The following is a 21977-nucleotide window of genomic DNA, read 5'->3' on the forward strand; positions in this document are numbered from 1 at the left end:
CAACGATTCCACTTATGAAATATAACTTCATTGCGACAAACGAACCGATTTTTATAAATTCATGGTGAAATCAAATGTAGGTATATACATATATATGAAAATTTAAATTCATCGCACCTGTTGAGCAAAGAACGACGCAAATCTGATTTCGATTCATTTTCACGTCGTACGTCGATTGTGATTTGGCAGAGTTTCCACTTATGCATCCCTCCATCGGTCTAGGAAACGCAACTAAGTAAATCAGGTTATAGAAGTTCATAAGCATGCTATTTTCTGTCGATGAAAGTCTTCAAGTTGATTTAATTATATTTAGAGCGTCACGTGCAATGGAATTCAATTTTCAAAAGCTTTTACAAAATGATTCGTCAACCACAAGAAAAGAACGAAGAATAATGACAATAATAGTAATAATAAAATAACATTGTTACGACACAAAACCCGCTAGAATTTCAGTTAACGGAAACCGAGGGAAACCGACGGAAACACTGCGTAATAACCGCATCGCGTAAATTACTCTAGAAATATGAGTATTCTACATATAATATAACACAGTTTAATTCTCTCTCTATCTGTCCAATTTTTTTTATAAGCTATTAGTATTACATTTTCTTTGTCGTAGTTTGTTAAGCAGTCTCGTTCTTGAAGCAGTGTTTCAACAACGTCAAATCCATCGGCAACGCCACGGTGTTGTTTTGCGATAAAGAAGCTCATTCCGCGAATACGGATGTTACATAAAACAATCACAATCACAATGACAAGAAAAAAAAACAAAAACCGCGGGTAATTTGATCCAACGATAGGAAGGTTCAGCGCTGAATTCGAACGAGCACCGCCCACCGGGACAAGGCTGCTGATTCTGGATGCGGTAAACCGATCACGTCGATTGCACCGAGCACACTGAGTTGAGTCTAGTGAGCCAAGAGACAGCCGGCCGAGTGGCTGGCAGCCGCTGGCTGGCTTTGGTGGGCTTTGAAACATCACGAACGCCGCCGTCGCGCCCGCAATATGCACCGACAACCGGCGACCGCACTCGCCGCCTTGCCAGGCACAATGTTTCTTCGTTTTCCCTCGGTAGGTAGGAACATATTACGTACGTCCCGGGCTCGCACACACGCCTGATTCTAATCTCTTGCATATCGACGATCGAGGAACGTACGCTGACCCGTCGTTGCTATCATCGGTCACCGCAGGTTGACCCTTTCCGAATCCTTCCTGACGTGAGAACACGTACGAGGACTGCTGCCTTTCGCAATCTGACGAACGTGTGTAACAGGTGCCAAAGAGTCGAGGGGTTTGATTCAACGAGATGATAACCCGAGCGGCGCAACTTGGTCCTTAAACGTATGCTAATTCCTAAATCTTGACGCCGTTATAACGTTTGAGAGACTATGCGAAGCAAGGAATTCGCGTGTAGGTATATACGAAAGATCGTTGCAGGCTGCGTTTTGGTAGTGATAACGTATTTTGTCACCTATTGGTATCGAAACGGACTTTTTGATCCGTGGTTTTAGTCGTCGGTTTGCGCTAACGCGCTTGTACCGCGTATTATTGTTGTCCAGGAGAAGAAGGAAAAAAGAAAAGAAATCGACAACAGGTTTGTTGGAAAAAGTACACGCGTAGTTTTCACCGTCTCGACACGTAAACCTGAAACGTAAACGTGAAAGAGAAATGGGAAATGGGGAAAAAGAGTAACGCGAGGGAGCGCTTTGAAATCGGAAGCCCGGTGAGACCTTGTCGTATCCTTGTCGCTCAATGGTTAGCCAGTTAGCTTTGAAATTTGAAGTTTCCAACCGAGGCAATTACAGGAATGTACATTGTACATACCTGCGTACTCGAAACGTAGAATGCAGGGTAAACTTCACCATCGTCGAGTGGGTGGTACTCAAATTAACGAGTATGTTATATTATATGTACACCGCGTGTCTGTTTTATGTACATTGTACATACATATAATTCTAAACAGCAGAGTATGGAAGGAAAGGAAAAAATGTCGTACAAGTGAGAAATACATGTGTGTATAAGTTGAATTTGACGAAGGAGAAAAGTTATACGAATTACACGGGTGAAATCAAGCTGTAATTACCGAGCATTCAAAGTCGGACGAGCCAAACCGGAAGTTCGCACCTTGCGATAGCGAAATCATTTTGTTGTAAAATAGCAATTCGTTCAATTCGTAGACAACTTTTATGAGTTCGCGGTAACGGATTGACTGACGATGCCTTTAAAAAAGCTCGAAACTACGGTCGTGTGATTGTTGTAAAATCATTGGACTGAATTAAAAAAAAAAAAATATCAACTTATCTGAATCTGTTACACCTTTCCAAGAAATCTCTTAAATAACCAATATAATCCTTGAGAGGTAAAGATTGACCAGAACACGCACACTTGACTCACCACCCAATAAGAATAAGAGAAGCATATACGTTAAGAAGAGCGTTTGGAAAAACTATCAATAACTCGTAAACTCGTAAGATTAACATCAATTATGGGGGTCACAAACTGCAACGGACTCCGTTCCGAGCGAACAACAGCATGGCAAATATAATATAATAAAATACGTATGTACATATGTACGTTTATACTAATTGCGCAAAGAATTCTTGGCAGAGTCATTGTACCGGGGTTCACCCGACTGCGGTTTGTTGCGAGTATAACCTACGTACAAGGCACAATTGTGCACACATAATTGCTGTAGGTGTCGGAGTTTTAAGCAAACCGTCCGTCCGCTGTCAGCAGCGGGAATAAAAAAATAAAAAATTAAATATTAATAAAAAGAAATGAAAGATTATCGCCTGTGTATGACGGGTGGGCTAATTACGAACAAATATTTTCACAGATATACCGCAAATCCCTGGTGTGGCAAGTCGATAGATACTGTGCATTATTGTATGCTGTACGTGCAGCATCGATCAAAATTAACGATTGCTCAATGAACTTGATAATATACCGTTATCTTTGCGCTAAATAAAACACGCCTGATGACTAACCAGCGATTACACGTAATGCCCATGTAAAACCGTCGCCTGCGCAGCAGCGACACACATACGTACGTTATTTTCTCTACCCTCGGTTATAAACAGTTTTGACGCGATTCGCCAGTCTTTATATCGCATCGAAACGAATTGGTATCCATGGAAAAATACAAATAAAATAACTCTGTATGTCTACCTAAATGTGTACTTTCGTTTACATTGTACCTGTACAAAGATTAATGCAACGAGATAGCAACAGGCATGGGTCGAAATTCATGAATGATTAAGAATACAATCAAGTATTTTGTTTGCTTGCTTCCTACAGAAAGATAAGGCCAATAAAATACAGGCTCGAGACAACACCCTTTGCATATTTTCATGCAACTTTGTACGCGTATCGTTTCTTACACCAAATCGAAATAAATGAAATCTTCTTCTACCTACGACAAAAAAACAACAGCTAATATGAAGAATTAATTGCAGATAGGATTCTGAATACGTATCTTGCTACAAATAGTGCAACATAACGACATGTGTAACATTTGCCGTAGGATATTAAACTTTACGTTTCCTGCGTTTGAATAATAATATATCATCGAGTTATATTATAATCGCATTCGGCACGAATCGAATAATGTAATCATACAAATGAACGAACGATAATTTATGGACGGCTATTTGTTCTTCTAGACATAAAATCGATAGATTCATGTGTTTGAATTGTGTTTTACGATTCTGGCAAATTCCACACTGGAGTGTGTTATCAAACACATTGGTTAAAAATTCATATCCGCAAGGTTTCTCCTCGCATCTGCCGTCTATTCAGGAATGCTCTTTGGCCACGAATATCACTCGTAAATTTTTACCCGTACGATCGTACCCATCAACCGGCTATTGGCAAATAAAAATTTTCGAGTGGTAAACGAAATCCAGAATAGCAGAGTGACGAAATTTCACGACTCGCAAACCAAACAAAGAGAATTTAAATAATAACCAGTTTTTTCTACACATCTCGAAAAAACTCGAAAGTCGTATAGGTAAGCGTAACAACTTTACGACTTTTGTGTGAATTTTTCTAGAATCTTTTTTTTCTCTGTAATAATACGTACAAATAAGTTTGATAATTAAACTTGGTTCACTTAATTAAAAATATTGTAATAATTGAGAAAGAAATGCGTAAGCAAATTTCGAAATAGCATGATTGACGTTATATAGAACATAAATACCGCTGGTTAATAGAAATTAGGGGCTAACATTACGTTCCAGAAGTTGGTAGAGCGAATCGTTTAAACCGTGGTAGTATTATTCGCGGTCAATTAATTATAATACAATAACTTTGTCAAAGTTATACTTTGGAAAGTTCAATTTAACGCTACAAATTCACGACACATTGTACATACGCGAATGCGCAACTTGTGTACAAAGGTGATAGTTACAAATTTGCCTTGCGATGTAAATCCAAGGGCGAATTCGTAACAAAAAAAGCGGAGACAACAATTGCGTCACGATGTTGAGAAGTTTGTTTACCGAGCGTGTTCAAATCGTCGTCCGGAGCTGGAAATAGCGAACCGCAACTGTTCTATATTATCCTACCGTGAGATTGGAAATATCCCGACAATGTCAGATCCAGATACGTATGACGCACTGAAGCGGTACCAGTGCTGCCATTATTATCACTGGTCATAATTAAGGTGGGCCAAACAATTTCATTCTTTATTTATAAGATTAATCGATCATTTTGCGTACTTCTCCCTGCGCGACCCTGTGCATAAAATGAAAGGCTGAATCAAAAGTGATTAAAACATTGACGGGGAACCGTCTGATAAATTTACGAAAAATTTTCGTCCAACAAATGCTCGCAGAGATCGCTTCGGGGAGTTCTAAAGTATTCCAAGATTCTAATTGTCGTAAAACTCCTCTCAGTTGAGTAAAAACTAGAAACACATATAAAATAAAATTACCTGTGTACGATCAAACTTGGGACCAAAATTAAAACATCAAGTTGGCAAAAGTGCATAACGAAGTCTTTAACTGGGTGCCAAGGTGAGTGGAAACGCGCCAAGGTAACGTTCAGCTTATAAGTATAAGTAGGGTATGCCTATGACAATCGGCGCTGTTCGCAATAGTTTGCAAAACGAGACACGCGCCTGCCGATTGCGAATCGAGTGAGTCGATGCAGGTGGTCGTCGTCCATGTCAGATATTAAAATCGCGCTGAAAACAGCAACGTCAAATAGCCATGTATTCGCCAAGTATAAACTCCCGCCGCGATCGACAGCTGATTTCATTGCGTTACATATATACCTATGTGTGTGTGTGTATATATATATATTTATGTATCGACTGCGATGCTGACGAATACTCGATCATTCCCCTCGTCGATCGCCACGTAGGTAGGTAGAGATAGGTAGGTTCGTCGCCTAGCCCCGCGAATCTATTCACTCACCGAGCATCCTTTCGTGTGTGTGTGTGTGTATATAATATATTATATATATATATTATATCAAATCGACCGACTACGTGCAATTATATTATTATCACCGGAAGGCGCGCGTGGAATTTCAATTATAATCCATTGTTTTCGCCACGTACATGTACGTATAATTGTTATCATACCCTGAAAGCGATACGTGCCAGTCTCTGCGTTATTTATACATACATACACATAATATGCGTACATGCATAAATGTCTGTGTAATTCAATTCCTAGAACGTATTGTTCCAATCAATTTCGCGAGCACTGTGCACAGTTACGGCTTAGTAAAACAAGCAAAACAAGTAAAACAATTCGAACAAGCACGTAAATACATATTTTGTTCCTTTTATTCTGCCTTCCAATTTTATCCTTATGTGGTATATCGACATCGCACATGTGTGTACGTTCCGTAAAATGAAGGGTAAAGAGTAATAAAAACTAATAATAATAATTAGAAAAAAAAAAAGAAAAAATATCGATCACGAGACTCGGACGCACGTGCGAAAAGGCGTAGAGATAGGATGTACTTCGCCTTGTGCCGAGGCGAGGCACGATTCATGCTTCGAACAGCGTGCGCGAAGAGAACGTTGTACGCGTGACAAATTACACAAAACTTAACAGCCAGTAATCAGCACCAGCTTTAGAAGGCCTTATTTTCGCAATTAATATTTATCGTGTTGAAGAGAGTTGAACGTGTTGGCCTGCAGCTTTTACACGTTGTAATATATAACACGAGTAAATAATAATATTAAAAGTCTGCGTGTGAAAAAAAATGAAAAATAAAAAAAACACAAGGACAAATAGAAAGGAGAGATGACAGAAATTTGAAAATAGAAATAAATAAATTCAATCTTTCAGGGATAAGGAAACCAATAACAACCAGAATATGATGCAACAACGAACAACAATCGAGACGCCGACGGCCACGTAGCACTTTGTACACTCGGCTTCCATACGTGAACACGTGGCACCGTGCTACGCAGCAGCACCAATATCTCTGTGCAAGCGTGGGTCACGACGACGACGGCAACAGCACCGATAGCGTATCTCATTTTATTACACGTACGCACGTATATATGCCTGTGGTAGGATAAGCTCAAGCGACGGAAAAAGAATTTTTAAAACTAACCATCGTGTACCTACTCCTACCTACTCCGATAACACACCTACTACTTCTCACAGGATTCCTACACACATGCGCGGTGTGCAAAGAGAGGATAGGAAAATGTCAGACAAGTGTACGGGAGGGCAAGGCCATATTGGGGCCATTCCTCTGCAAAGACATTACGTAATAATTAGATTTACGTTTGGCTGTATAATGAGAACTCCAAAATACCAATTCATTATACCGAAATCGGTTTGTAATCGCTGAACCAATTTAGCGCCACAAAGGTCGATAATCGTGAGAATATCAAGGTCAGGTCCGATTCATACGCGCTCTATAAGATACATGAATATACTCGTATTTATGAAAATAAGGAAAAGAAGAAACTTTCCCAGTGGAGATTCCACGTCCCTTTTTATCGACTTTTAAATAGTTTCGTGCCGCTGACCGTGCATACATGCATAACGTATGTATACCCTTAGCCTACAATCTGGTGGGCGATGGGAATTCCACTTCATTATCGGTATCGCGGTGAATTCTTTCCTCGTGATGACGATAGACGGTCTACATTAGACGCTGCTCTTTTCATCTTGGCTGAAACTCGAGAACTTTCAACGTCGCTTTATTCCTGATTCTTATTCCAGCGTCGCGAGAAAACTTCGGATAATATTTTGTACAAAATGGAAAGTCTTTCATTTTTTAAGACGACTTTATTCTATCAGGGAAAGCTCTCAGGAAACATTTTAAAAACGTACTTGGTCGAAATCAATAAGGAATACCCTCGTAAATCGCGTGATGTTTTACCAATCCTTCGGTACATAATAGCGTGCGAGAATTTCATTTGCGTCTCACTGACGGAACGAACCTTTTTCCTTCATCATTAGAATGAACAACATGTACATACTTATACCGTCTTTGGCGACGAGGCGTACAACCAGAATTGAAATCTACAATTATTGTTGTTCGAGCAAATTTTTATAATCCCAATGAATTTTTCAACGCATATATCGTGAAAAAGATACGTTATTGGATATTTCGGTGGAAATATTCTATTTATATTTTTGTAAATTTCTGAATAAAGTTTTTGATTGCCGAAATTTCAAAATTCACAACAATATTACCCACATGCCAATCATTTCAACGCCATTTGATAACAAACTATTTACAAATCTGTAATAAGATTTGAGTAATCTGTTAAAAACCCTGCTCAACACTTACAAAAAACTTAGATATCGATTACAGAAGTCGATTGAATGATCTGTCGCATTTCGTCCGCTTTACAGTACCCGTAGTGACTGTCAGTTGAAAAAAAAAGTTGTACGATCTGTGTATGCGGGAATAAGCGTAAATACTCACCTCCGATACTTGCCTGTTACCTGAATACTCCATACGGAAAATATCCACAAGGGTTCGTTTAAAAATTTATACTGTTTATCTCACAGTAGTATATATTAAATGAAATTATTTTAAGAGACCGTCATAGGCCGCACAATAATCCGATCCACTGTATTCCAACACTGCATCCAATAAGGGGGGAGGTGGGGGAAAGGTGGTTATTTATTTATTTTTTTTTTTTTTCGTTTCCTCTACCAACAAATCCTTCGGCATAAATTTTGGGAAATTTTGTGCATATACAGGGTACCACCAATACAATCACATATCACTAAACTTTGTTTAACTTCTTCAAGATCACTGTAAATTTTAACGTCACTTTATCACTGTTTAACGTTTATTATTTATTATCATACACACTTGACCAGCATCCTCAAAATGGCATCCTGTTATCCTGCTGTACAATGGTGGAAGATGTAATAATGAAAATAGTAATTTATTACGCAAAAAATACCCAGATCGTACTCGAGTTGTTGCGAATTTTATAATCAAGGGTCGAAAATCTAAGGCTGCTGGTTTTCAACCGTCAGAGTTTACGTAAATTTGCCGACTCACGTTAATGAGCCTACCTCAATAACCCACGCGTTGCGCTGTTTGTTTGCGGAATAGAGAGTTTTGAAATTGCATTCTAATCGGGTCGCGTTTGCGAGCTACTGTCAAATCTTTCGAATCCATCTAACGGCGGAGGAACGATTGGCGAGACCGCGAAGGTCGCGACCTCAGCAAGGTACGGTGATTCCTTATTATTTAAAAGAGTAGCATTAAAACGATTCGAGCGATGAGGAAGAGGAGAAGAAGGAGGAGGACGAGGAGGAGGCGGAGACAGACAAATGGGCGTCTGTCCAAATACCGTTCAGATTAGCCTCAGAGAGGCAGATAGTCTAGCGAGTGAATGAAATGTAATCCAGGGACACTGCGGGCATTATTCATTTATACAACTAACCAACGAGCAGCTCGTTCCACCTCGCCTTCGTCTAGAACCTATAAAATATACTCCCACCATGCTGATCTTCGCACATATAACGCCGTATCGCTTACACGTATAGTCAATGAGACTCCAGAGTGAAATCATTCGGTATTTTCCGCGTTGCGAGCTGTCCGTGTTTCACTAACAATCCTCTGATACGGTACTAAAAGGACACCCAAAGTTACGTTTACCGAATCTCCGTGTACATATAAAGTATTCTTTTCGATCCGCTTTAAGACTATAGCTGCGCAGTGAACGAGTATAAGACGAAACTAGGGACTGCGGAGTATTGAAAAACAAAAGGTAAATTACAGTATGATGAATAATGGTTTCAGAAGAGTTGTATGTGAAATAAGAGAAACAAAATTATATATACGTCCTCAACAATACCGACGACTTAATCTGCGAAGATCGTCCACTTAATCAATTGCAACCGTTTTAAATTTCATTCCAGACATGTTTTGTGTTGTGAATATTTATACATATACATCTAATATAATCAAGGCGATGCGCAAAACACGACGACGAATCGCATTCAGGTTTACAATCAAAGAAAACGCTCTTTTCGCGGGTATGAAAAATGGATTAAAGATTCTAACGTACACTCGACCGAAAAAGAAAAATCGAGGAAAGATCATTACCACCGTTTTCACGTTATGCAAACACGATAATCGCCTTTCAAATTTTACCAAAATCGAGCATAAAAAAAATAAAATAAAATACTATCGGTATAATTTTCAAACTGGTTCGACAAACAAATATTTTTCTATCCAAATTAATGTTTCGATAAAAGCTGATTTACTCACACTCATCACGCGCACACCTCACAACTTGTCGACCGAAGCAGACATTTTTGTTTCTTCATCAGTAGAAACACGAATGTTTGAATTTTGTCTATCTTTCAAAGCCAGTATTTATAATACATAAATGAAAGGTATCATCCCAGTCGAATAATATCGAATCAAGGATAATAAACACTCGGAAATCAGGCATTGGCAATTTTTCGCGAGGCTGCTTTGCTGATACCAATATAACAAGATGACTGTAAAATACTTGTATGTATTCAACCTTGTTAATCGAGTCAGGAAATTAAGGCATGGACAAATAGCATCTGATCCGTTGGAGGACGAGACGATTTTGTTGCCAAAACTGGCTTCTGTACTCTGAGACACGTTTGCATATATACATATATATAATTATTCCAATTTATAAGATAATAAAAACAAAGATGTCAATATAATATGGGAATTAGGCAGCTTCTCCAAACCAACACTCGGGAAATAAAAAAAAAAACGAATTTTAATTAACGCACGACGTTTATTTCCGCAACATTGTTAGTTTCAATTTTTTTTTTTCTTTCTTTCTTTGTTTTTAAAACTTCTTGAGAATGTTTTATCAACTGCAACGATCACCAGTCGTCGTAGCTTGCGGAATAAATGCGTACACATGTGTATAAGACGAAATGCGACAGGTCGAGAATGCATTTTGCAACTCCCTCACTCACGCACGTACGCGGACTCGAATCGGAAATCGAAAGGACGTGGAAGGATGAAAGGGGAGATGATTTAATTAACGACAATAAAAAGCTTAGAAGATCGCAACGTACCCGTGGGGGGGAAACCTATGCTGAAGATGCTGTGGCTCGTAGTACTGTGTTGTGAGGGCTCTTTCGTCCAGGGTGTGCTCGGTGGCGTGAGCCTTCGCAGCGGATTTAATGTCCATGAACGCGACCGTCGCTGAGGCACCCCCGGTGCCCGTCGACCCGACGCTCCCGACGCCGACGCCGCCGACACCGACGCCCCCGCCCTCGCTCCCCTCACCGCCGGAGCTCCCATCGACGGGGCATTCTTCTCCCCGTGGCAGCAGCTTGACGCTTTGTACGCGTCCATACCTGTAACGAGATAACAAACGACAATAAATAAAAATCGTCCGGTTTACATTTTAACAATAAATATAGGTAGGTACAGGTGTTCCGGTTTAACGTCGTCAAATTCGAAACCTTTAAATATCGTAAATCAAATCTTGACCTTACAACGTTCTCAATCTAGGTATATGTGTGTTACATAGGTATATACGGCAATGCCTAACGTCTCGCGCGAATGCGCCGATAAACCTACTGCTTTCACCCACATGCACTGCGTATATATGTTTGAAAAATATGACTGCTGTATGAGAGGCGTGCACAGCACGAATGAACGTGACAATCGGTGACTAGGTGTTGTACCGCCTGCCGTTTCGCTAAGGAGAGGAACGAGGAGACTCGGGGAACAGGTGATTGATGCCCATGTGGGTTAAGGGGGGCGGTGGGGCGAAAGGGGGGGGGGGGGGTGTTGGACGGAGAGGGAGAACGCTGCAAAGAACTGGTGCTTGGATATAAATATTTCAAAATGTCTAAACGCTGACATCACCTGCGGTCACGTATAGGACGGACGTTTCGTAGTTGCAGGTACGAGGGTTCAGGTCTATAGCCGTTGAAAGCGCACACTCGCAAAACGAGCACGCGTAAATCGCGGTTACAACTCCGTTACTCGCCTGTATACATTTTCTATAAATATATACATCGTATATCCAATGAGAAAGAGGAACGGAAAGAGCGGGGTTAGAAATCGGGATGCATCCATCATTGGTGGGGAACTGTTATAGATACGTCAACGAGGTTAGCCAATGCCATTCAGAATCGGTTGTATCGAATCAGATAATCTTCCGTTTTGGAATACCGCTACCAAGTACACGCGTTGCACAGTTATTTTTCGCTTGTATAACAGGAATGCAAGGAAAGATTTGCAAAGCGTGTTTTCGTAACATACTCGATAGAAATTTTACGCTGTTCTTGGATTGCGCGGAAAAATGGACATCTGCTTGTAAATTAGAAGCAGGTAGTGATAGATAGGAGGACGAAAAAAATCACCTTGATAACGCTGTATCGTATCTGTATCCATAACGTTTTTGCGTAGTAGGTAATTGTATGTACATCGATAACCGAATATATATTTAATATACGTGACGAAATGTCAATATGTACAAGCAAGTATGGATTAGTTAGGTGGAAAGAAACATTACACAGAGTTATAAAAATTATATGCCTTGCGATGACACGATTTGCGAGAGGAAAAAAAAATACCTCAACGCCATATATCAGGAAAACGATGCTGCTGGCCTTGACTTTAAGCCAGCATCCTAGAGAATATACCAGCAAAATTCATTACGTGTTTCTCGCAGCCCGTGCCAGGCTCCTGTTTGTTTAATGTCATTTTTTTTTTTTTTTTTGAGCCCCCCCAAGGGTCGAGTTGCTCGTTAATAATTATTGCCAGTCGTATACGTCCGTACAAGCCTTGCCGCTACGTACAAAAGTAATTTCCGAATACGTCACGGCCTAGCAAGGACGATCTTCCTCAGTCGGAGGAAGGATCGTCTAACGGATACAGCAGGCAGTTCCTTGAAATGAGCAATATCTTCGAAATAATACCGGGGCTCAGAATAACAAATAAATGGGAAAAACAGAGTGATAAAACTCGTCGTGTCGTACGGTGAAAAGAGGAAAGTACGAGCATCTCGTACACGCTAACTTATCCGTGGCACAGACACGTATGTAAGAAAGTTGCACATCTCGCCGTAACATTTAGGTTCAAATGTCGGGTATAAGAAGAAGGCGAAGAAGAAGATGAAAAAGAAAACGAATAAAAGGTGAACGTGGACGCGTACCTAGGCTCGCCGTTGCTCGAAAGAAGATGAAGGAAGATAAAAAATAAAAATAAAAAATTATAGTGAAAAAGAAATAATAAAGAAACGATTCAAATAGAATCTCGGTTAATTATCGAACGAGAATAAGACCGAGAATAGCTAGCTATCAAAGGCAGCGCCGGGGTCAAAAGTTTTCCATCTCCGTTTGTGGATCCATAAAGATAAAAATTCTCGGATGTTTTTGTCGAGAGAGGCCATGACGGCCCGGCCGAGCGGAGTAGGTACTCGGGAGTGGGAATGAAATACGGATAAACACAGAAGAGGACCGCGTAGTGGGGATACCGACGCAGCTCGACGCCGACGACGACGCGAGGGTCGTTCCTGGGAGGAGTGGTGAGGGGTGTTGAGGAGGTTGAGGCGAAGGTGGAGGTGGAGGAGCGTTGCGCAGGCGCGGCGTCCCGGGCAGCGTCCGCCTCGTCCGGGGAGTAGCTCGTGCCTAGTCGCGGGAGTCGCACGTCCCCTCGTTTCGCTCTCTGCTTGGAATTATCATTAAACGACATCACGTCGTCAGAGTAAAAATCTTAATATCAATTTTTGTACAACAAGAACAACAACAGAGCATCGAGTGTATCCGTTTTCTTACATTATTTTATACAAAATACTTGCGATCAAATCTGCACAGTATTATATTCACGTTTTCTAGATCCCTTATCATTTTGCTGATATTACAGAAAACCGTACTGTAGCCCGACTATTCGTATAACTATCGTTTATATATCGAGATGAGAATAGTAAGAAAATTCGTACACCTTACCGACGTAGAGTTATTATAAGTAGAGAGTTTTTCGGCCTGGTGTTTTAGTAAGAGATACCGAAAGCCCAGAGAAAAACCTACGATCGACGTTCGTACGAGTTTGTTCATTAAAAAAAAAATTAATTATTTGCACGCCTTTTTACGAAAAGCATTCGGATTATTTGTATAAAATTATCATCAATGAAGATTTTAAGGATTACACACAGTAACACGATATTCGGATGCTTTGGTGTGCCTGCCCATGGTTACATAATTATTTACTGGATTACACACACGGAAATGGCGGCTGGTTTGCTGGAAGCAAGATGGGTGGGGCTCGTCCCTCGAAGCTTCGGAGTCACCGTCGCCGCCGTCGCTGCCGTTCTTTTTGCCCTCCTTATTTTTGGGGCTTCGCTGGGAGAGATAGATCATCCCTCTGCACGCCAGTGTGTTCGTTAGTTGGTTTGAATTCGTTTTTTTTTTCTTTCTTTTTTGTTCATGTCCCAAGGATAACGGATAAAACGCAACGCGATTATCCATCAGTCCATACAATACGTGGTGTTGTTGAGTGTGTCCCGACGAAAAGTCAAGGTCTCATATTCGTTCCGTACGTTACGTACAATTTAAAGGGAGAAAAGAGAGTAAATCCCTCCGTACGGCGCACACTCGTATGATCTACAAACTTCCCCGTCTTCTGCGACAAACATTATAATGAGAACACGGGGGTTCTTTCAATGCCAGAGAGAGAAATATACGTCGCTTCGTCATCGAACGAACGAGGAACAGTGAACAGTTCTTTCTCCCCCCCCCCCCCTTCTCGCTACATCTCTCTCTCTCTCTCTCTTTCTCTCGGTGTGTAGGTGTGCGCGAGGATGACACGTTGATAACCGCGGCCACGTACGCAATACCTACAGGGGAATAAATACGTGCGTCGACCAAGTCCACGTCGCATCGCGATCGTCATCGCTCCGAAGGACCGTGGCTAAAGCTGGCGAAGCCAGTCAGACAACCCAGCGAGTTTCCGTGCGGCCGCCGGAGCCCCTTTCTTCTCACGACGCACGCAAGCGCGGCAAGCAAGCGGGCAAGAGTCAGGAACACGAACGAACGAAGTCCGACGCACACAAGCTATCCCCGGGGCCTCTCTTCAACGGTGCGGCGCACGGCATACGCATCCCCATCCAACTTCCACGGACTACGGCCTCTACGGAGTTCCTCGGTGAGGGACGGAAAGGGTATGGAAAGGGGAGGAGGGAAGGAAAGGAGGAGACGAGGTATAAACGCCACGATGGCGGGGCTGGCGAGCGAGCCTACGGGCCACGCCACGCCACTACAACTTCGCTCCGCTCCACTCCACTCCACTCCACTCCAACCCGGCAAGCCTTGGCTCGCCAGGCTCTACTTGTCCCCCACTCTCGTGCAATTCCGCCGAGGAATCTTACACCCGAGGAAGACTCGCTCCCTGGCTGCTCCGACGACCCAATGGCGCGTTATTAGTAGAGGAGAGTACTTTGCTTGACGAAAAGTTTTATCAAGAAGAAACATTTGAGAGCGTAGTGTGGTTCCCGTCGTTGTTTTATAATGGAGTCCGGAAAATCGACGAGTCTGTAGGTCAGGGTGGTTATTATGTAACTTTGGCCACCTTGACAAACGGTCGGAACTGCGGGAAAATGAAAAAATTCACGAGAATTTTGTCGATGGTTACGTACATACTTATAATGCGTACAGCGGGAGAAAAAGAGAGAGAAAGAGATGATATCTATGCATAGGCGGAACATAGAGATCCGTTTAAAAAAAAATTTGTCAATATTCTACGACAGTGAGTCGTGTGAGTGTGAAATGGTTGCAGATCTATCGTCACGATATGCACCGACTTATTATTCGTTCGCCTGTAAGCCAAAAAGTGCTTTTGGTCCAAAGTCCATCGTCCATCGTCCATCGTTCGTACATACATACACAGGGTAAAATGTACGTAACCCCTCTAATTATGTCTCGCGCTATATACACGCGGAACAAGAAGACAAAAACAATTATGATCGATGACGATTGTTATATCGATAAGGTTGCGAGGTTACGCAATGTTTTTGACATTATACGCGAAGGAAGCCATGTGACCCGGAGGTGTCGAGTCGATCGATCGATTGCGGTAAGCTGCGAGTGATGCGGAAAAATGCTATCGCTTTGATTTCGATCCGTCTCGGAAAATGGCTTGCAGAAAAGTAGCGATACGTAATTGCGCACGAATTCTACTCGCTCGTCTGTTTCTTCGTTTGGTGAACGCAATTACCCCCCTCCTGAGGGTGGGAGGAGGGTCTGTGTGTACCTTCCACGTCCGTGGCGGAAAGGTAAAGAGGAAATCAATAAGTCGGCATCCGATAGTTGACGACGAGTCGGCGAGAGTGGAGGTGGGAACAGAACCTGGAGAACCCGTCAGAGGCATCCGAAGAGTTTCGACGGGTTGACGTGCCGCGGAGGCGCATCATCGATTTCTGCATCAATAAAGAATATACAGACCTCGGGCCAAAGAAGAGCTGGCCTAAGTTTGGCATCACCGCCGCCACGGACACTTTTTAAATAATACGTTTTTTTTTTCCTTATTATTCTTCTTCTCTCTTGATCTTTCTTGAAGGTTAGCGGGGCGCGTCGAAATCGCAGCGATACCGAGGCAACCAACCGTAAAAATCGCAGTACACACCTATACCTGAGAAGATCGCGTTAAGGAATACGAAATTAACGCAAATATGCAGATATACTCCGTCTATGAATAACCGTAACATAACCATACGTTGTTATCGAATATTCGACTACGCATACGTCAGAGTGTAAAATTCGAATGTCTAAAATAACCGTCTGGGAAAAACGAGGACGTGACGCACGTATCGCATCATACTAGCGGTGAAAACAACGCGCTATCGCTACGGGGGGATCAAAGTTGCTATCAGAGCGCGTGATAAAAGAGGACGAAGAGAGGGAAAAAAGGAAACAAACAAAATACAACTAGCGAGAGAGAGAACCAGCGAACCCCTGGGATACCTCGCGGCAGCGTTGAAATGGCCAGAGCTACGGAACTGCGACGGAGACGACATGGCAACGCTGCTATGACTCAGCTCCGCTCCTCGTTCCCCTTCCCCCGCCGAATATCGTTCCTCCTGTTCCGCGCAGCAGATCCCCACTCCCACCTTCTCTGTCTCTCTCTCTCACTCTCTCTGTCTCCCCCTCCTGGTATTGCCGCACTATCGCCTCGACCGCTGATGCCGGCGTTGCTGCTGCTGCTGTTGCTGTTCTTTCCTTTCCCCCCAGCGCATTGGTGGTAGAACAACGACGACGTGCGAAGCGAACGCAAAAACCCATCGGGGCGGAGGAAAAAACATAAGACGTCGACGAAGAGGACCCGCCGCCATGCGACTCTTCGTCGCTATCGTATTCCTTGTGTATGTGTGTATAGATACAATATGCATGCGTACGTGTGTGCATCCACTGGTAACAATTGAACGATCAGAGCGGGCGGCCCGTGACGAAAGAGAAGAAAGAAGGCGAGGACGAGGGGAGGGGGAAGAAAAACTAGAGAGCGAGAGAGAGAGGCCGAAGGGAGCGGCGGTGTCAGCTGTGCTGCGAGTGACGTACCGTGGCGTGCATCTCTCGTAAAGTTTTTCTTGCACATCAGGGACGATTATTATTCTCTCAATTCCGAGAGAGAGAAATATATAATCTCTTAAGATTCAGCCTCCGAAATATTCTTTTTCCCTAGTCGAGTTCAGCGTGACGACACGTTCTCGCTTTTGCCGAGTAATTTTCTGCGGCACTATCGAAGCACGACGTTACCCGTCGCCAAACACCAAACCGTTTGGTTGGTTGGTTGGTTCTATGGCATGCAGCAGCGGAGTAGATTTGGCAACGTCGCGTTACACCTGCGACGACGCCCGCGTTCGTTCGTTCCTGCGTCTCTCGTTTTCTTCGCTTTTTCGGGCTCTGCAGAACCGCATTATACCCGCCGTGGCGTTGGCACCTCGTAAAACATCGTTATAAGTCTTCGACTCTCTCGGGGCCCCTCTCGATACCGTTGCGGCAATACCGTACCTACCTACCTTACTGTCTTATCTGTCTCTGTTGTGTGTGTATAATGCTGCTACTTCCTCCGACTGCTACCACATTCCTTACGTCGCGTACAGATGCAAACGAAATATAATATTAGCAAGCGCGCGTTGTTAGCCCCGAGGTGTTGCCAGTTATCCGAGTTCGTTTTTCTCTTGCCTTCAACTACGGTTTTCTGTACAGACGCACACGAGCGCGAAAAGCATCCAGTAACGTAGAGGCGCTAATAGAAGCGGTAAGCGATGATCTCACACGAGCATAAAACTGCACCTAAATTTACCGATTAAATACAGTTTGTTTTGTTTTTTTGTTCCTCTCCTCTGACAGAGAACAATTTTGCATATCGTAACTCCGCGCGATGTGACAACCAGTTAATCATAAGATTGTCGAATATTATTACACTGAATGTTTTCTCAAACCTGTTATTTCCCCAAGTTAAACATTAATACTGTTTTCGCGTGTATAAAAGTTTACTGGGTAGATATAACACTCTTTCGCAATATACACCGATTTTGCGACCATGCGACAAAAAATGCACTCAAAATCTAGACATGGGCCAGTTGAAATGTCACGAGAAAGCAACTTTGCCCGCCTTATAAATGGACAACCTTGAACCACGCGAACGGGACGGCTCGGTTAGAGGAGTAAGGGTCATAGCCGAGTGCGTAATTTGTCGCCATGACCAGGACCGTTTATTATAGAGAAATTTATAGGCGTGTGTCGAAGGCACGAGGTCGAGGATTACCGCCCTCCCCCTCGCCCCTGTGACCTCCCGCCCTCGTATCACCCCATTTTCTCAAACAGCACGCTATCCGATGAGCAAACAAATAAACAAACAAACAAAAACAAACAGACAGATAGTGATAATGTAGAAATAATTCGTCTCCCCCTGAACGGCGCGGCGTACGCCCGACGACTAAGGAAGGAAAGGAGATCTCCCCTTCGACGAGTATAACGTATTCCGGCGAAAAGCCGAGAGGGAGAAACTTCGTTACGCCTTCTTCCGTATGATAATAATAATGATAATAATAATAACAATTTGTCTTCTATCGAAGCGTACCGTAGACTATAGGACATTTGTCCATACGCAGGTATTCGTTTTATTACAACCCTTGTACCTGCCGTTGCGTATATCCTAAATGCGATTCATAATTTATCCGCGTAGATATATATATATAACCAGTCGCGTATACCTGAACACAACAATCTGATTATACGACTCGCAAAATGCCAGGGATATAATTTATTGACCTCGTAAACGCGTGCGGAGGTCCGATTTCTTCCTATTCCAGACAGTGAGCTGAGCTGCATGACACGGCATGGTATGGTAGAGAAAGCTTGCCATTGTATTCCGCGAGTGCAACTAGCATATCTCTCTCGCTTCGCACTCGCGCGGTTTGAACGTGAAAAATATTCGATCGGAATGTTTATATATTTTTTCTCTTTGTTTTTTGCTATTTTTTTTTTCTTTTCCTCCCTGCACGGTTCAACAATTCAGCGCAATCAGGACATGGATGTGTGCATATTTCACTGTATTATGAAAAATAAAGAGTGGGAGTAGAGGGAGCAGAAAACAGGAACGCATTCTGTTTTCCAAAGAAAGAAGAAGAACCCCCGACGCTCTCGCGCTTTACCCCCACATCGTATAACACACACAGTTGTACGTCGCGCCAGCAAATATCACCATCAGAATCTCGGGAACATAATATTCACACGTGAGCGCTATAGATGAATTTTTCTATACCCTCTACGGAGACTTTTCAATGCGCACCGTAACACAAAGCAGCGCGCACAATAAACTCAAACTCAGACTGAAAATGAATACCGTCGTCGTCGTTGGGTTTCATCGTTATGCAAGAGAAGCTCCATCCAAAGTGTGTACCAACCTCCTATAAAAGTTAGATTGAATAATGCACGTTGTTCGGAGAACGGTTCGAAGCTTTCGCATGATATGGGAATGGTTTTAAATAAGAATGCAGAAATTCGATTCTTTTGTTTTTACCGCAAAGTTTGCTTGCGGTATGGATAATAATAGGACACGTATTTCGCATTTGCCTAGAACCGCGAGACTCCTCCTCGTATGACATCGTAAACGTGCTTGTCTAGCGTCTGGAGAAATCTCGACGTGGCAACTGAGGAAACACCTTGCAAAATCGAAGACCGCGCTAGATTTCGTCGAAGAATTCGATGCCGTTTGTTTTTTCTCTTTCTTTTTTTCATCCTCTTTCAATTATTCACCGTCTATGCTATACTTTTACATACCCATGCGAGAGAAGGTCGCCGTTGACGCACGTGGATAACGACGTACAATGACGGAAGTCATCCTCCGGCAGTTATTTCCTTATTGCACAACGCATGCACACACACACACACACACACACGCGCGCGCGCGCGCGCGCAAAACGTACTGCGAATTACACACCGCAAACGTGACCACCATACACGCAGCTACGTTACAATTGCAATGACAAGTCCAGTTTTCTATTGTTGTTATTATTATTTTTATTATTATTATTATTATCATCATCATTATTATCGTTATCGTTATATACCAATAAATTAAACGTATATATTTCTTTTAAATATTTTCACACGTGCGTGGGGAAAAAAAAGGCGCGAAGCAAAAGAAACTTAGCGCGTGTCATTGTCGCGCGTGCCTGCCTGGGGAAAATCGGCCGTACATGGGGGTCTGACTCTCGAGCTGTAGCCGATAAGGCGATCGTACGTACGTATAGGTATACCTAGTATTCGTAACCGTTATATACTCGATGCGTAACGCAACGAGACTGTAACCTTGATAAAATGTTAATTCGCATCGTTTCTCGGTGCACGTTACTTCCTAGCCTTCCCCGAGCATCCAGGCATGCTGGTGTAGTAGTACCGTACTGCTATAACCACTACCATAACCATCACGAGACAATTTCCCGTAAATTCACCTCCGCTAAATTATTCCCTGACGCGATTATTGTTATATGTATCCTCTATCCGTGTAACGTGTTTTACCACGTAAAATGACATCCAGGTACTTTGGGTATACCGCCATGATATTACATACTAACGTACGAATGTACTGGGAAACGCTGGCTTGCAAAGCGTTCAGGGTGCCGGTAACGACCATTAGTACGAGTAGGATACAAGGGATACAGGTAGACAATTTTCGCAACGCGTAGTTAGATCGGTGATTACGTACACTCTGCAGTTTCCTCCAGGTTTTCAAGCCCACTCTTCAAAATAGTCGCCCGTCACCGTCTAATCCGCTCGCTTCGCTTAAATTACGAAAAACGAACGCGTTCCTACTCTAACGCGTAACCCCGTTGTACCTTAAACGGAGGTTTCGGAAGCTGGGAGAGATTGAGCATAACGACAGTAATTGTCCAGAGATAGAATTTGAATAACCTGGCATCGCGAGACACGTCCGCCGCTCCATACCCTCAGCGTCCATAACTCGCGGGTCTGTCTCGTCTGTTTCTTACCCTAAAAATAGCGACAAAGGACGTTGGCGTTGCGGTGCCGTTGCAGCCAGCAGTTTTGCCGGTTGGGCGGCACCGCCAGAAGAAGAAACCCGAGGCAGCAACGTGCGTCTGCAAGCAGCAGCTTTCTCAGCTACATCGACACCGATGCCTGGAGCAACGGAACCTGTCTGAAATGCCGCGACCAAAAATACTCAAAAAACATCCCCCCCGCTACTCTGGCAGCGAAAATAGAGCAACGTTACCAAACAGACGCCACACGACTCTCGGACAGCGCACCACCCACCGCGTTATTTCACGTATACCGGTGTATGTACACGGCATAGAACAACGCTGCTGTTTATCCTCCTACAACCTCCGAACGATACCTACGCACAGGATATGCGCACCCGGGGCTGTCACGCTTCGAATGATTCGAAGTACATCGCGAACCGTATAATGGTTACCACGTGTGAAGATGAAAAAGTGCAACGTTCAAGGTTGGCATCAGTCACTTCTGGGTCGATTCTCTTTCGTGACACATGAAGTCACTTCGGAAAAAACAACGCTCGATGAAACGAATAATCCAAGAATCAAGTAGATAATTAGACATTTGGGACCGAAACAATATGATTCGTGCGATGACTTTACGATGACAACAAGTCGCTTCGACAAACTCAAAAGAGCATCGCTACTTTAATTTTTTCAATTCCACAACTTGCCAATTCACCACGAGCACACTTCAGTGAAATAGGAATGAGTTTAACGGCGGGAGTTTATTGCTTCCAAGTTCGAACGAAAAGCGAGCTGACTTGGCAGCCCAGAAATTTGTACGATATTCGTAGCTTTCGCCGCGTATGAATGTATCATCGTATCCTCAGCGTGGTAACGTATGTATGCATCGGTATCGTGCATCGTCGATAAATCGAAGATATCGCGGGAGATTTTAATCTCTGCACAGGTATGTATGTACATGCCGCGACCACCACGTGCAGCCTAGAAGGCGGATTTATCGACGTTGCCACGTTTTGTTGTTGCAGCATCATATATCTGC

General features: G+C 43.1%; 1 protein-coding gene and 1 long non-coding RNA gene across 5 annotated transcripts in view; one reads left to right on the forward strand and one right to left on the reverse strand.

Moving 5' to 3' along the window:
- LOC107224138 (protein split ends) overlaps positions 1–21977 on the reverse strand; it is a 110670-nt gene that overhangs the window by 35173 nt on the left and 53520 nt on the right. Inside the window, exons 1-2 of one of the 4 annotated variants that reach the window (XM_046743555.1) lie at positions 13680–14645; positions 10518–10802 (exon numbers count right to left, since the gene is read on the reverse strand). In XM_046743555.1, the coding sequence (XP_046599511.1) occupies positions 10518–10633 (116 nt within the window). In that variant the 5' untranslated portion in view covers positions 10634–10802; positions 13680–14645. Of the gene's footprint in view, positions 1–603; positions 878–10517; positions 10803–10943; positions 11113–13679; positions 14646–21977 lie in introns of those variants that run through there. The other 3 variants (XM_046743565.1, XM_046743553.1, XM_046743560.1) reach the window with 3 other exon arrangements.
- LOC124295107 lies at positions 5096–6575 on the forward strand. The gene is made up of 2 exons (XR_006905011.1): positions 5096–5364; positions 6306–6575. It is a non-coding gene; the product is annotated as an uncharacterized LOC124295107 (long non-coding RNA).

The sequence above is a fragment of the Neodiprion lecontei genome, chromosome 1 (assembly GCF_021901455.1).
Source record: "Neodiprion lecontei isolate iyNeoLeco1 chromosome 1, iyNeoLeco1.1, whole genome shotgun sequence".
NCBI lineage: Eukaryota > Metazoa > Arthropoda > Insecta > Hymenoptera > Diprionidae > Neodiprion > Neodiprion lecontei.